The 16,713-nt window shown below is 43.3% G+C and overlaps 1 protein-coding gene across 6 annotated transcripts in view; it reads left to right on the top strand.

Annotated features, from left to right (window-relative positions):
* The window catches only part of ICE1 (interactor of little elongation complex ELL subunit 1), a 537,335-nt gene that overhangs the window by 257,828 nt on the left and 262,794 nt on the right, over positions 1-16,713 (top strand). For all 6 annotated transcript variants that reach the window (XM_040353451.1, XM_040353452.1, XM_040353450.1 and 3 more), the window contains one exon: positions 13,284-13,660. In XM_040353451.1, coding sequence (XP_040209385.1) covers positions 13,284-13,660 — 377 coding nt within the window. The remainder of the gene's footprint in view (positions 1-13,283; positions 13,661-16,713) is intronic.

Genomic DNA, 16,713 nt, shown 5'->3' with positions numbered 1-16,713 from the left:
CGGCTGCACCGTAATCTCACGAGATTACAGGCAGCCCACCTACTTTTACACAGATCTCAGCTGTTTTCAGAGCAAACACTTCTCTGTTCCCCCTCTGAGAATTGAAGTTCTCAGTTTATTAAACCGTCTGCAGAGGAGATTATTTTCCTCCTGAGAACTGCGGAGAACTGAACTGAGAAAAAATGTCTCAGTTTATTAAACGGACACCATAAAGTGACCTATGCATCGGGGCCCTATCATGCAGCTGCAGACTAGAGACCCTAAAAGCTCTGGAGCTTTGGCTAGCTTGTAAATCATGTGGTCTGTCTCACCCCATCACATAGAACTCTTGGGCAATGCTGCTGGATGCCAGTTGAGGGAGAGAGAGGGAGGGAGGTCTTCCTTTCTCCCATGAAGAAAACTTTTGAGACCAAATGCAATACTTTGCATCTGAGTCCAAATGTATCAGATTACTGACATAGCATCGAGGTTGAATTGCAGCCAAGTTATGACAGACAGGGAGGGCTCGCATCAGAGGTATCCGTGTGGATGGATCAAAATAGTTCAATGAAAATGAGGGAAAACCCCTGTACATACCGCATCCAGGTGTCTGGTTTAGGAGATCCACAGTATACGGGTCATTTTAGACACACATCGCTGGAGAGCTTAAAGAGGTTGTAAAGGTACGATTTTTTTCCCTAAATGGCTTCCTTTACCTTAGTGCAGTCCTCCTTCACTTACCTCAGTCTTCAATTTTGCTTTTAAATGTCCTAATTTCTTCTGAGAAATCCTCACTTTCTGCTCTTCTGTCTGTAAATCCACACAGTAATGCAAGGCTTTCTCCCTGGTGTGGAGTATCATGCTCGCCCCCTCCCTTGGACTACGGGAGAGTCGGGACGCTCTCTACGTTGCAGATAAAGGAGATGTGTGTTGGGCCCCTTTGACACTGGGGCGGGAGGCTGTATAGCCCTGCTAAAAATAGTGGCGCTATACCGTCAGATTTGCCGCGGGATTCGGCCGCTAGCGGTGCGGTATTAACCCCCGCTAGCGGCCGATAAAGGGTTAATACCGCCCACAATGCACCTCTGCAAAGGCGCATTGCGGTCGGTATTGCCGCGGTTTCCCATTGTTTTAAATGGGAAGGAGCGCTATACACGCCACTCCTCTCACCGCTCCAAAGATGCTGCTGGCAGGAGATTTTTTTCTCTCCCGCCAGCGCATCGCCTCAGTGTGAAACACCTTGGACTTTCACATTGAGTATGCAATGCAGGAGTTTTTCAGGCGGTATAGTAGCACTGTACCGCCTGTAAAACTTCTCAGTGTGAAAGGGGTCTTAGTGGGTGTCCTGACTCTCCCGTAGTTCAAGGGAGGGGGCGAGCATGGCACTCCACACCAGAGAGAAAGCCTTGCATTTACTGTGTGGAGTTAGACACAAGAACAGGAAGTGAGGATTTCTCAGAAGAAATAAGGACACTTGGGGCCAGATCCTCAAAGAAGTTACGCTGGCGTATCTACTGATACGCCGCGTAACTTCTAGTTTGCTCCGGCGTATCTTTGTTTTGTATCCACAAAACAAGATACGCCTGAAGCTGTGCTGGATTCGACTGGCGTACGCCGTCGGATCGAAGGTGCATATTTACGCTGGCCGCTAGGTGGCGTTTCCGTCGATTTCCGTGTCGAGTATGCAAATTAGCTAGATACGGTGATCCACGAACGTACGTCCGGCCGGCGCATTTTTTTACGTCGTTTCCGTAAGGCTTTTTTCGGCGTATAGTTACCCCTGCTATATGAGGCGTATCCTATGTTAACTATGGACGCCGTTCCCGCGTCCAATTTTGAACATTTTACGTCGTTTGCGTCAGTCGTTCGCGAATAGGGCTTTGCGTAGAATGACGTTCACGACGTAAGCATTGGCTTGTTGCTGGTTAATTTTGAGCATGCGCACTGGGATACCCCCACGGACGGCGCATGCGCCATTAAAAAAAAACGTCATTTACGTCGGGTCAAGACGTCTTAACATAAAACATGCCCCCATCACATCCATTTGAATTGTGCGCCCTTACGCCGACAAAGTTACACTGCGCCGCCGTAACTTACGGCGCAAATTCTTTCAGGATAAGGAAAATACGCTGTAAGTTACGGACATACTGTCAGAGATACGCTACGCCGGACGCAGCAATGCGCCACGCTATGTGGATCTGGCCCTTAAAAGTTTGAGGTAAGTGAAGGAGGACTGCACTAAGGTAAAGGAAGCGATTTCGGGAAAAAAAAATTGTACCTTTACAACCCCTTTAACTACTTGCAGACCAGCCGCCGCAGTTATATGGCGGCAGGTCGGCTCCCCTGCGCGAGAGCCCGTAGCTCTACGTCGCCTCGCGAAGCGGCCACTAGGGGCGCGTGCACGCCGCCGTTAAGTGGTGAGTGAATGCATCAGCTGTTAACCAACAAAGCTATGAGTGGATGGAGGAAACAGTTCCTATTCACCAGAACAATAATGTATTAACAAATACAGTCCTGAGCTTACATAACACTCCTGCAACTTGCTTGAAAATTCTGAATATTGCAATTCCTTAACCCAAAATAAAAAATAATGGTTTAAATCAAACAATAATAGTGGACAAAGTCCTGCAAAATAAGTCCCGTGTTGACAAATCAAAAGTGCCTATAAGACTGGCACACACACAACAAGTCCTTGTGAGTGATGTGAAGTAAGTGTATCTAGAACTTCTTCCAATTATGAAATAGAGCGGATATCCTCAACCAGACAACTTTTCAGAGGTAATCTCGATAAATAAAATGAGTGGGTACTCTTACCAGAGCAGTTGGACCCTCTACTCACCATACGGTGGGAGGGTCATCAAGGCTTGTACAGACCGATTGTCTGGATCCTGAAGTTGTCACTTGTATGTTCAAAGATGACTTGGTTATTCAAAGATATTATGCCAGACGTCTCACTGTCAGCAATGGCTCAAAACATATGCGGAAGAAGAAAAAATATAGAGGTGCTCCTCATGGTGTAAAACTATTATATTTAATAGTGTAAAAATTTCAAAATTCACAATACGTGAAGGAAATGCAAAATAAAATCATAAAAGAGGCTAACACAGCCACACGTGATGAAAAAAACAGCACACCAGAAAAATCAATCACAAATAAAAAATGCAAAAAAACAGTATAGCAGCAAACTCCCACCTTTGGATAGGTGTAAGGAGTGATTCAAAAGTTATAGAATGCAGCGGAGGTACGTTGGAACGGTCACCCTACCGGTTTCGTCGCTATAAGGACTTCAACTGGGGTATCTGACCTACCCATGCTGCTCCCCTGCATTATGTACCTGAAATCCTGATCCGTGAGTGTCCACACCTGTTCCGCCATAACGCTGTGGCGTGCGTTCCAAATCAATCAGCCTAATGGCTGACTAGCGTTTCAAAGACCGGAAATGTGTGGGCAGGCTTAGCTGTGATGTGCTTGTAAAACCACATCATTTCCCTTCTCTACCGTGTCTCATAGGGAGAGAAGTGGAGCCTAATCGGCCAATCCGAGTCCTTCAAAGGGTGTAGCAACGTGCGATGACGTCAGCGCGTTGGCGTTGCGTCTCACGATGCGTTCCAAGGAAGGGTGGTTTGTATATAGGCAAATGAGTCACTTCCCCTATCTTCCGTCTCTCGTAGGAAGAGATGGAGCTAGCTGGCCAATAGGAGTCCTTCAATAGCTGTAACACCGCGTCATGACATCAGCGCGTTAGCGTTGCGTCCCACGGTGCGTTCCAAGGACAAATGTCATTGCATCAATAGCGACCTATTGTTGTTGCATGACAATCCTGGGACCAGCTGTATCATGCAAGATTCCAGATATGACACTCGCTCCAATGGGATAATAGATCATCCTTGATTGCCAACACCTATATCAAAAACGCAGTATAAAAATATAAAAATCTATATATATAAAGATATAGTTGGCTCTCACGGATTCAGGATATGGTAAAAAAAGACATCAATTAGACATGCATAGTTTATGGAGTTAAAGGTAACCTCATACTGTATATAAACATAAAATTAAAAAATTAATTTAAAATTACACATTGGTGCAGAATACGCACCCCATATAAATGTATATAAAGAAACTCCATATCAACAAAAAAACTGGTTAGGATTGGTTGATGAACGCATTTACGTCCCACTCGACGTTAAGGCCGAATGGTGCGTAACTTTTGAGCGTGTAGATCCAGAAGACCTCTAATTTCGAAACCCCTCTGGTGCTTGGCTCCCCTCTCCAGTGTGGAATGAACTTGTCTATAATCAAGAAAGTGGTGCCTTTCAATCTCTTATGTGCTTGTAAGTAATGTCTGGGCACTGTATGTTTATCACATCCTTTCTTGATCTTCGCAACATGTTCACCTACCCTTGTGGAAAAGCTCCGAATGGTACGACCAACGTACTGTTTTCCACAAGGGCAGGTGATCAAATACACTATGTGCGTAGAAGCGCAGGTAAAAAATTGTCTCATGGGGTGTTCAATCTTGGTGATGCTAGACTGGAAGGAAATAGTCTTCCTTCTCCCGTGTATGTTATTGACACACACTTTGCACTTCTTGCATGGGTGGAAGCCTTTAGATAGCGGAAAAAAGGAGGGTCTGACAGGGGGGTCAATGACATTGGGGGCAACCTGATTTTTAACAGAAGTGGCTCCCCTATATATCACTGTAGCGTTATTAGGCAATGTGGGTCCAAGGATTTGGTCCTCTTTTAAAATTCCCCAATATTTGTAAATAATATCTTTAATCTGTTTATGCTGACTCGAGAAAGTGGTAAAGAATGCATTTCTGAATTTCGGGTCTTGAACTGCTTTAGTTTTCTCTATTGTGAGTGTTGCACGGTCAACTCTTCCAATCCTTTCTATTTCTTCCTCAATTTGTTCTTTCAAGTAACCCTTGTCTAAAAACCTCTGTTTTAAGTACCTCTGCCTGTGTATAGAAATCTCCAACGTCTGAACAATTGCGTCGTATCCGTAGCAACTGACTTTTTGGGATGGACTTAAGCCAGGCGGGGTGATGGCAGCTATCGATCGGAATATAGCTGTTGCGATCAGTGTTTTTAAAGTACGTTTTGGTTACTAGACGGTCATCAAGGGCCTGAATTTCGAGATCGAGGAAGTTGATTTTGGAATAACTTGCCTCATAAGTGAGATCAATCCCTACTTCATTGGCATTCAGAAAGGCCATAAATAGGTCAAGCGACTGGCGGTCGCCCTTCCATAGGAGGAGGATATCGTCTATGTACCTGGCCCAGAGAACAATCTCTGGCCGGTTAGAAGCATAGACGACATCCTCCTCCCATTTAGCCATGAAAATGTTGGCAAGGCTGGGGGCAAACTTGGCCCCCATTGCCACGCCTCTCTGTTGCAAGAAAAACTCACCATTGTACCAGAAATAATTGTTAGTGGTCGCAAATCTGAGCAAATCCATAACAAAATATTTCTGGATCGTTGGAATGTTCCCATTGCGGCGAAGGAAGCACTCTACCGCCTGGAAACCTAAATGGTGGGCGATATTCGTGTACAGGGAGGACACGTCCGCCGTTGCCAGCATGATGTCTCCACTGTACACTACCTCATCAAGACGGGCGATGGTATGCCTAGTGTCTTTAAGGTAGGAAGGTATATTCCTCACCATAGGTTGCAAGTGGAAATCTATATATCTCCCTATTCGGGAGGTAATGGAATTTATCCCACTTATTATAGGTCTTCCAGGGGGATTTGTGTTGTCCTTATGTATTTTTGGTAAAAAATACATAGTAGGGATACGGGGAACCTTAGGCATCAAGTATGCACGTTCTTTTTTGTCCAATATCCCTTTCTGTGCTCCTGAGGTGAGTAATTTACATAGTGACGCCTTGATCTTTGAGGTGGGATTCAAGGGTAGCTTGACATAAGTGCTGCTATCCCCCAATATCCGTAGCATTTCTTCATGGTATGCAGACTTGTCTAGTACAACGATACCTCCCCCTTTGTCTGCAGGGCGGATCACCAAATCCTTGTGTTCACAAAGACTTTTCAATCCCCTCCTTATATTGGGATCAGTGAATGTTTTTTTGAGAGGTAATTCTTCTAAATCCTTTAAAACCATGTCTCTGAATACCCTGACATTTGCAGCCATTGGGCAGGAGGGGTTGAATAAAGATGGATTAGAGAGACCCGTATGGACAATTTTGGAGGTAATTTCCGAAGGATTCTGTCTGTACGGATTATTAATAAAGTGACGCTGAATGTTTAGTTTGCGTACATATTTATGCACGTCTATGAACGTGTTAAACTTGTTTAGGGTTTTCGGGGGGACATATTTGAGTCCCTTATCAAGTACCACTTTCTCTATGTCCGTCAGTTGAACTTTGCTAAGATTAAAAATGCCTGTTCCCATTAGACTTTTCTTCTTTTTCGTCCGGGCTCGTCGCCCCCCTCTCGTGCCCCTTTTGGTTCTCTTCCCCTGGGATAGTCCTCCTGGTCCCGATGAAAATCCCCCTGATATTCAGATCTGGGCTGATTCTGGTTATATGTATAGGGCGATCTCTCCTGGTAATAACCATCTCTCTCCATATAGCCATGTGTATGTCCAGATGGTCTATAGGGATAATCAACCCTAGGTGGAGGGGGTCTTCCTCCTCCACGGCCAGGTGTGGTCTGAGGGTATCCATTAGAGTAATCTTGATGGTTACGGTTACCATAAGGGGATGAATCATAGGACCGGTAGTCATATGGGGTATCCCTTTGGTTCCTAGATCTTCCTCTCCGTGCCTTGCCTTTGCCACGATTGAACTGTCCTCTTTGTTGAGGGTTAGGAGTTCTTGGGCCGGCTCCTCTACTATTCGAACCATCATTTCTTCCCAGAGGGCCCGAACTTGGGCCAGGTTGTGAGAGGGCCAGAACCTTACTCTCACTAGAGGAGGGTTGAGATACCTCCATTTCTAGATTTTGAGATTCAGGTTCTTCTCCTCCATTAAATGAACTTTGCCATCTAAAAACTACACCAGACTTGTAATCTGCCACATCTCTAGTGTATTTCTTTTGTTTCTTTGTCTTCTGATCCCGCTCTTCTTTCTCTAAATGAGTCTTTAAACTTGAGGAAAGTGTGCTATATTCAGGTGTTGATTTTGCATTCAATCATTTTTCTTTAATTAATTTAATCTCTTTGTCTAAAGATTCCATCTTTAGTTTTCTCTTATCTGTTAAAAATGTAAGTAACGATAACCCTTGGTTGTTAAAAAACTGGTACCAAGATGTTGGATCTGGTTCACCTTGTTGGGGGTGAACGTCCCACCTTAATCCTCTAGGGACCATACGTTCCTTGCTATATTGTTGTAGGAACGCAAGGTCCCATTGTAGATGGAGTTCGGAGGTCATTAGGTTTTTCAACCTCATGAAGAGTCCTCCTACTTCAGAATCATTATCTGAAACTATGAAAACCCCTTCTGTGTTAAGCACTCGACTATTGCGATAGTCAAATATATCCATCGGGGTGATGGTACTTAGTTGCTGCAATATAGAAGAATCCAAAAAAACTGCAAAGACTAAAAGTATATATAATATTGCGCAAACAGTGACGTGAATCTAGGCTGCCAACATAACAAAAAGGATGTTTTGTGAAGGATATGTGAATAAAAATGTAGCGCCCAATAAATGAGAAAAAGAACCCTTAAAAAAGGATCTCTAGATACCAAAAAGAGAAAGAAAAACGACCCAGTATTGGATAATCTTTCATCAGCTTGGGAAAATTGTGTAAAGTGTATAACCATGTGAGGTAAATATATATACAATGATGAGTAAATAATTGTACCAAGTGCTTAGTGTGAGCACCCGGTCATATTATTTAGTCCAATGTTATGGGGCTAAAAGCCCTTCCTATAAAAAGGCCTCTAATGTAAATGTCCCAAAAGGGTGCACACTAGTGAGGACACTTAAGTGGTGAGTGAATGCATCAGCTGTTAACCAACAAAGCTATGAGTGGATGGAGGAAACAGTTCCTATTCACCAGAACAATAATGTATTAACAAATACAGTCCTGAGCTTACATAACACTCCTGCAACTTGCTTGAAAATTCAGAATATTGCAATTCCTTAACCCAAAATAAAAAATAATGGTTTAAATCAAACAATAATAGTGGACAAAGTCCTGCAAAATAAGTCCCGTGTTGACAAATCAAAAGTGCCTATAAGACTGGCACACACACAACAAGTCCTTGTGAGTGATGTGAAGTAAGTGTATCTAGAACTTCTTCCAATTATGAAATAGAGCGAATATCCTCAACCAGACAACTTTTCAGAGGTAATCTCGATAAATAAAATGAGTGGGTACTCTTACCAGAGCAGTTGGACCCTCTACTCACCATACGGTGGGAGGGTCATCAAGGCTTGTACAGACCGATTGTCTGGATCCTGAAGTTGTCACTTGTATGTTCAAAGATGACTTGGTTATTCAAAGATATTATGCCAGACGTCTCACTGTCAGCAATGGCTCAAAACATATGCGGAAGAAGAAAAAATATAGAGGTGCTCCTCATGAGGAGCACCTCTATATTTTTTCTTCTTCCGCATATGTTTTGAGCCATTGCTGGCAGTGAGACATCTGGCATATCTCTCACAAGGACTTGTGTGTGTGCCAGTCTTATAGGCACTTTTGATTTGTCAACACGGGACTTATTTTGCAGGACTTTGTCCACTATTATTGTTTGATTTAAACCATTATTTTTTATTTTGGGTTAAGGAATTGCAATATTCTGAATTTTCAAGCAAGTTGCAGGAGTGTTATGTAAGCTCAGGACTGTATTTGTTAATACATTATTGTTCTGGTGAATAGGAACTGTTTCCTCCATCCACTCATAGCTTTGTTGGTTAACAGCTGATGCATTCACTCACCACTTAAGTGTCCTCACTAGTGTGCACCCTTTTGGGACATTTACATTAGAGGCCTTTTTATAGGAAGGGCTTTTAGCCCCATAACATTGGACTAAATAATATGACCAGGTGCTCACACTAAGCACTTGGTACAATTATTTACTCATCATTGTATATATATTTACCTCACATGGTTATACACTTTACACAATTTTCCCAAGCTGATGAAAGATTATCCAATACTGGGTTGTTTTTCTTTCTCTTTTTGGTATCTAGAGATCCTTTTTTAAGGGTTCTTTTTCTCATTTATTGGGCGCTACATTTTTATTCACATACATGAATGCATTGCCTGCATTAAGGTAAACATAAACTCCACACTAAGCCCCCCAATCTCTAAACGGCTTACCTGCCTCCCCTCACCTGCCCAGTGCTGTCCAAAAAACCTAAACAAAATCGTCCGGACACCAAGTATACTGACACACGAGGTACCGCCATGGTCATTGCCATTGTCAATGGTAGTAATGATCACCTCAAGGTGGTGCTGCGTGTGTCAGCCCCTTTGTGGCTCAAACATGGGGAGAGATGGGGGATGGACATCCCACTGGTGGAATTGGGCACCTGACTGTCATGTATAGAGTCCTGTCAACCCATGCGGTGAAGCCAGCGGAGGAACACTAGTCCATTTCAGATACAGGGTGACTATTTGTGCAGGAGGGTAGATGATCAGGCTGTGAGGAAGGGGAAAAGCCCTGTATCAAGTGGCTCAAGGGCTGAGATCAATGGAGCAAGGGCATCAGTCCCTGTATGTTTGGGTTTTCTGACACTTACAGTACCCCTTGCAATGATAGTAGGGTCCCAATGGTGGAAAATACATCTGTGAATGGAGCCTCAGCTTTCACAGAAACTGCAGATGGGAGCAACTTTAGTCATATATCTGTCACCATGTAGGTGACTGGGTGCAGTATGGAGATCAGGTATGTGCAGGGGCTGTGAAAACAATAGCAGTCATGTCATGACATCCCAGAAACCATTGGTTCCCAGGCAGCAGCAACACTACTTTACCATTCCCGGGCCAGTCTCCAGGCAATCACCATCACCAGGTGTCTCCGTGTGGAGTGTGACACTCTGTACCAGTCCCGACTATAGCTGATTACAGAAGACCGTGCTGCGAATCCCAACCCCCGTCCTCCCTGGGGAGATGGTCTCTACATGGTGGAGCCAGGCACTGGATCCACACACTGATCAAAGCGATCTCCTTGTGTGCTTACCAATGCTGCAGGGGATGTTTGTTTGGTGTCTCGGGCGTTTATGTCGTTAACGATTGCGTAGCTTTGTCTGGACAAGTTCACTAAACCCTATCCTTTACAGGCAAGGAAGTTGCAATCTTGGACATTTGATGTACAGTTGCAGTAGTGCAGGACATGTGATCAGTTAAAAACACCAAGCATTTGCTGGCTTGACAGTTCAGCTGCGAGCACAAGCAACTGTGACCGTTATTCATCAAATATTTTGAATGAAATGGTTTTGGAAAGCTGGTAAATTGGTGGGTTTAGTTCTGCTTTAAATAGATAAAATATGGGTAAATGTGCTTGCATTGCAGAGATTTACTGCAGTTGTTTGTTTACATGTTTGTCAACAATTAAAAGGGGGTTGAGTAAACCATTATGCTTCGGTAGCAACCAAAAGTGCATTCTTCAAGAGTAGTCTCTACTTTTTGAGCTAAAATTGCCTCTGTGGAGCAGATTTGCCAGACTTGGTCATTGAGGTCACCTAAATTGTAACATGATAGAAGGTATACCCAAGCTTGAATTGACAGAAAATATGATTTGCATACAACTCCAGCAACCTTTTATATGTAGATTTTTTTGTCACGTGGCTTTTACTTTGAGCTGTTTTGGAAAACATTTTCAAAAGACGTCATGTGACTTTCTTTCTAGGTAACCACTATTAAAGTTTATGAATGCCCAAAACTGTAGTTATGGATTAAATGGGTTAGCATTAGAACCCCTGTTGAGTTTTTACTGCTCTTCTGGACTCTCTGTTAGAAAGCAGTAAAAACTAGTGCAGAGATTTCCCCTCACTTTCTTTGCTACTGACAATGGTTTACCAAACAGCCGCACAGTCGGGTATACATTTTTTTTTCTTTTTTTTTTTTTGTAGATTGGGTAAAGACTATAACCCCTATCAGATAATTTTTTTTTTTTTTTTACATTCTCTGTTTAGAATTTCCCTCACTTGTTTGGTAAAATTGTTGTCTTGAAATCCCAGATACACAGAGATCCTAATCTTTCCCCCATTTACTATGTAAACCTATGAAATCTATATTTAGCTTGACGTGTGCATTAAAGCATTATATGATCAGGTTGAATTGTCGACGTTTGTGATATGTTAAACTGTCCTGACACACTTTACTGACCCCCAATGCACCAATACTTCTCCACTTGCTTCCACTACACTAAAGCAACTTGCTTCTCCACTGCACTGATTCACTGCAGCAACACCCTTTTCTGCCAACCGCCAGTGTACCCACACTTATACTTCTCTGCTGTCATTGCACACATGCATTTCTTCAATACAGCACCAACGCAATTCTCCACTGACCACCCCTTGGCAGGGGCACTTTAACCTTGACCACTATACCAGTGCATTTATCCCATAACTGTACCCAAGCATTTATCCACTAACTTCCAAAGGGCATTCACATTTCTCCACTTACCACTGTTGTGCACATGTACTTCTCTGTCTGCAACAGAGCACATACATTTCTCTTGCATGTTATTGCCCAGGTGCTCTACTACACTGATCACTTGCCACCACATCACACTAGACTGCTGACTGTCAATGCATACACACAATTGTCTACTGACTGCCACTGCTTACACACACACACACACTTGACCAATGACCACTATATACTACACTACAAATTTGCCTGGTGTTCCCCACTGTACACATGCACTTGACCTTTACTGAGCATGCACATTACTAATGTTCCAGCAGGTGTCTCCGCTTACTACCTCTGTACTAATGCACTTCTCCACGGACTACTGTGATGGCGCATGCACTTAGGGTTGCCATTAGGGTTGTCCATTAACCATAGACCAATTGTGTTAAAAAAAAAATACATGGACAGGAACAAGCGATCTTAAAAGACCCCTCTGCCATTAGGTATGCATGGTGGCGAAGTTCTGGAGCCAGACAATTCAAGTTTGGTTGAGCTTGGGCATAGCGTGATGTGTTGATGTCACCCAATGCATCTGTTCTTGTCCAAGAATACCAGTTCTACACTTTTGGAAGCCAAGCAAAATATAAAAGTGATACTACAGGACTGTTCTTTAACCCTCTTTCATGATATTGGAGTATTCATTTCCCCCACACTGACACCACCAAAACCTATGAATCAAGGCTGTTTCTTGGTATGGGTATTTTTTTTTTTTTTTTGAGGATGTCCGTAAAAATATGCTCTGTTATATTTTTCACATTTTGTCAATAAAAAATGTGCAGTACACTTATCTACTGGTTGCCATTGCACCAACACACTTTTTACTGATTGCCATTACCACCATGTGTCAGAAAAGAATTAGAGGCCTCACAAATAATTGCTTCTTTGTAAATTGTTGTAGTCTCCTGATGTTAGAACCACAGCACACAATATTTCCCCATTTCTGACATTACAGTACCACTCTGGTAAATATTCTGTACAGTTGATTTGGTGAGATTCTAAAGTCTGTGAGGTGCTATAGAGGTACAGTAATGCTACGAAGTAGCACTACTGGGTTGGGATATATCGCTAAAATGAGGTACTTCTATTTCTTCGATGTGGTGGCTGCATAGATTGAACAAAGAAAATCTAAGAACATTTTCAGCAATAACAGAAAATAGCTGATGATCTTGCCACAAATGCAGTGTCACTTATTGTGGGCTTACCTGGAAGCAGTAAACAATGTTACCCTTTGTGTAAAGTGCTAATCCCATCATCCCTCATGCAAAAGAGATGAACAAAGGGAGACATGTTTGAAGTCCAGTATGGGTTGCAATTATAGCTCCCTCCATACATACAGTGGAGGAATTGGCATAGCCACCCAAGGACAGTAAGTGTGTTATTCACATAAAGGGAATAAAGCCTGGAAAAAAATATTAATATAGCTACCACAGCTAAGAACTGGTAGGTTGTGATATAATCTTTTTTTGTTTTTGTTTTTGGGCTTGGATATGCTTCAAGAGAAGATACGTGTATATGGCAGGGAAACCTGGTTTTCCATGATCAGTCTTTTTCGCCTTTATGAAATCGGACCATTATTGAGTTAATGAATACATTATTAGTTATAGAATAGCTTCATTGTTTTATTTGTTTCTGTTTGGAACATTACCACAGTTTAAAGCAATGACTTTTTTTTATGAACTTTTGTTTTCTTCAGAAACCAATTTAGGAAAAGGAAAGCACCTCCAGATCCCTGATGATCACACACCTTCTCTTAAGCATTTTAATCCTTCAACGTTAAGTTGCAAGTTTGACACCTTCTCTGAAGTGGTTGTTGTAAATGCATCAAATGATTCTACTGACTGTAAAAAATCACATGAAATTCATACCTGCAAGGATGCATATAATGAATACCAGCAATTTCAGACAGAGACAACAGTAAAAGATGTGTTTGTACTACAAGATTTAAATGACAGCCACTTGGGAAATTCTGATAATGAATGTGACATCGAAGAACTTTCACAAATAATGTGCTGGGCAAAACCTCTCCCACATCTTTTATCTCCTTTACAATTTTCTCCGTTTACCACAAAGGTAGGTCTAAAGCCTTTAAATATTATTTTGGAAAAAAAAACTTTCACTTGACTGTTTTCATATATCAGTGTGTGGCTACATTATTTTACTATTTACTTCAGTATCTTTGGGCTTGACATTGCAGTGGTTAGTCTAGAAGGGACCTGGGCACTGGGTTCTGCTTGCGCTGCTTTGCAAACATTCAGTGCTGGTAAAAGCAGCAGAGTTGTTTCCAGGTCCAAGGCTGTTGGCATCAGTGCTTGCTCTTTCCCTGAAGACTCAATCTGTTCGGTAGGTTGATCAGACTGGGCTACCTAGTTTTTATTATCATACATCATGGGACACAGAGCAGTCATTACTATCTGGGTTATACGCCACAAACAGGTGAATGGACACTGGTAAATCAAACAAGAAGTTCTCCCCTATATAACCCCTCCTACACAGGAAGTTTTTCAGCAGTGTCTGTTAGGTGGTACTCACTGATGTGATTCATGTGCTCTTAGAGCATGCATAGAGGTCTGGACGGTTCTATTAAGAATTTACTTAAATCGGACTTTAATCAAATCCATTAGAAAAATCTGTAAGCCATGGATGATACCCGAGCCTCATTGGTTTGCCTGTAATGCAGCCTTATGGCACTGGACTCTGCATAATGGAACCCTTTGCAGTGTTTGTTCTGACCAAGGTGCTTTCCTGCAGGGTGCTATACAGGTCCAGGGAAGTGAACCCCAGATTAAGGGGGACTGAGTCTCTGAAGGTCTTTTATGACGAAGCTTGCTTGATGGGTGAAGATTGGACTCCTGTTATATTCAGAGTCCTGCAGCAATACCGGTAAGTCAGCATTTTTGCAGTTTCTCTTTTTAATAAAAAAAGAGAGATCTGACTGTTCTCCCAGTGTCCACTTGGGGCAGTGTGTTGTTTAATCATGCTGTGTACTTCTTAGTCATGTGGGCTGCTGTTTCTCCTCCAGCCACTAATGGGGACGCGGGCTCGCTCAGTATGGCCTATTTTTATATAGGCAGGAAGTGGAAGGGCGGCCATGTTGCCATGTGGTCAGCAGGGACTCTGGAGACATAACAGCAGCCTATGGACACTAAGGAAGTGTGAGTACTTACTTTGGGAGAACTGTGTGGCAGACATGATTATATGCTGCATATTTACTGCTTATCCGGGGGTACAGTACAACTGTAAAGTCGAAACATCCCTGGATGGATAGCAGTTCACTTTAAAATGTTGACTGTTCAGAAGGCAGGTGCAGCATAGTATACATGCTTGCAAACGTGTTACTTAAGTGCATGTTTAAATATACACGTTTGGGAAAAGCATGAGGATGGTTGCATTATATTGTGCGTTTGGTCTACAGAAGTTTTTTTTTTTTTTTCGCTGTTCTGAAATGGCATAGAGGCTGCATTGGATGCATATGTGCTTGGTTAAAGTGGAGTTCCACCCAGATTATTGTTTTTTACCAAAAAAAAATGTATGCTCACCAGAAAGGACTGTTGCTATGCGGAAGTAGCTCTTCTGCCTCTTCCTCCACCGCGGTCCTCTTCTTCTTCGTCCTCCATCGCGGTGTCTTCTGGTGAATGGGGAGCACTGCCTTCTGGGAACTGTGTGTATCCCAGGAGGCAGCCGCCCATTCACAAAGCGCTGTGCGAGTCGCGCATGCACAGTAGTAATCGGGCAGTGAAGCCGTAAGGCTTCACTGCCTGTTTCCCTTAGTCAGGATGGAGGCGCCAGGACCGAGCAATCGCCGTCGGGGGCCCATCATCACTGGCGCCTAGGACAGGTAAGTGTCCTTATTAAAATTCAGCAGCTACAGTTGGTAGCTGCTGACTTTAAAAAAAAAAAAATGCTGGTGGAATCCTGCTTTAAATCCTGCTGGGCTAGTATGGAGCCAAGTGCAGTTAAGCAGGTTTGCATAAAGATGCATGTTTATACATGTTTGCATAGATACGTGTTGCATAATATACGTTGCAAAAAAAAAAAAAGCTGGCTTATCGCGTAAATGCATGTTTCCATGGGCACGTATTGTATAAATGTGTGTTTATTTGGACGCACACTTTTATGTTTTGCCTAAACGCATAGTTGCATAAGCACATTCTTGCATGCATCCATAAAGCATGCTTCCATAAATGCACTTCACTTCACTGGGTGTATGGAGGGTTTTGATCCACTTTAAAGGACGTGGAGAACCGCTTCAGACACTGCCCTGAGATCTTCTGGCCTGAGATACTCTCAAAACACAGCAGCCTCAGATGCCTCCCTCACACAGGTGGGGAAAAGCTTACAGCATCTGGTATTCCTGGGCAGTCTCACATCCATATACTAACCAGGCTTGATCCTGCTTAGGCTTTGATAAACAGAGATCAGGCATGATCTAGGTGATGCGGCCGCAGTCCATCTGATGAAACATGAATGTTTTAGGAAAACGCTGCAATTCCATACACCACAGTGGCTCAGATGCATCTGACACCACTGTCCATCAGGGGATGTGGACACCGGCAGATCACTGAACCTGAGAGCGGTGTGCCTGACACCCCCCCCCCCCCCCGGCTGCCTCTCCTTTCTGGAACCATTTAACTGGTAGAACAGGTAACTTACGTAGCAACTATATTAGCCAGCCTAATGCACAGTCCTCCAAGGATGCAGGCCTAAAAACAATGTTGTTTTTTTGGTTTGCAACCCCTTACGTATGTAAATATGCATTTGACTCTTGGAGCAGAAGGTGTGGGCTCGTTAATAAAAAAAAAAAAAAAACCTTAACTACTTGCCGACCTGCCGCCGCAGTTATACAGCGGCAGGTCGGCTCGGCGAGATCGCGTAGCTATACGTCATCTCGCGTTCAGCCAATAGGGGCGCACGACGCCCCTGACCCCGACGCACGTACCGCCGGGCACCCGCGATCGCTCGTTACAGAGCGAGAATCGGTCATGTCAGGGGGAGAAATGACCTATAGTCTGTTCATACAATGTATGAACAGCGATTTGTATGAACAGCGATTTGTAATTTCCCCATGTCAGTCCCACCCCCCCTTCAGTTATAACACACCCAGGGAACATGTTTAACCCCTTCCT

The sequence above is a fragment of the Rana temporaria genome, chromosome 5 (genome assembly GCF_905171775.1).
Source record: "Rana temporaria chromosome 5, aRanTem1.1, whole genome shotgun sequence".
Lineage (NCBI taxonomy): Eukaryota > Metazoa > Chordata > Amphibia > Anura > Ranidae > Rana > Rana temporaria.
Note: the sequence above shows the minus strand (reverse complement) of the source record. Positions and strands in the feature narration are given on the sequence as shown.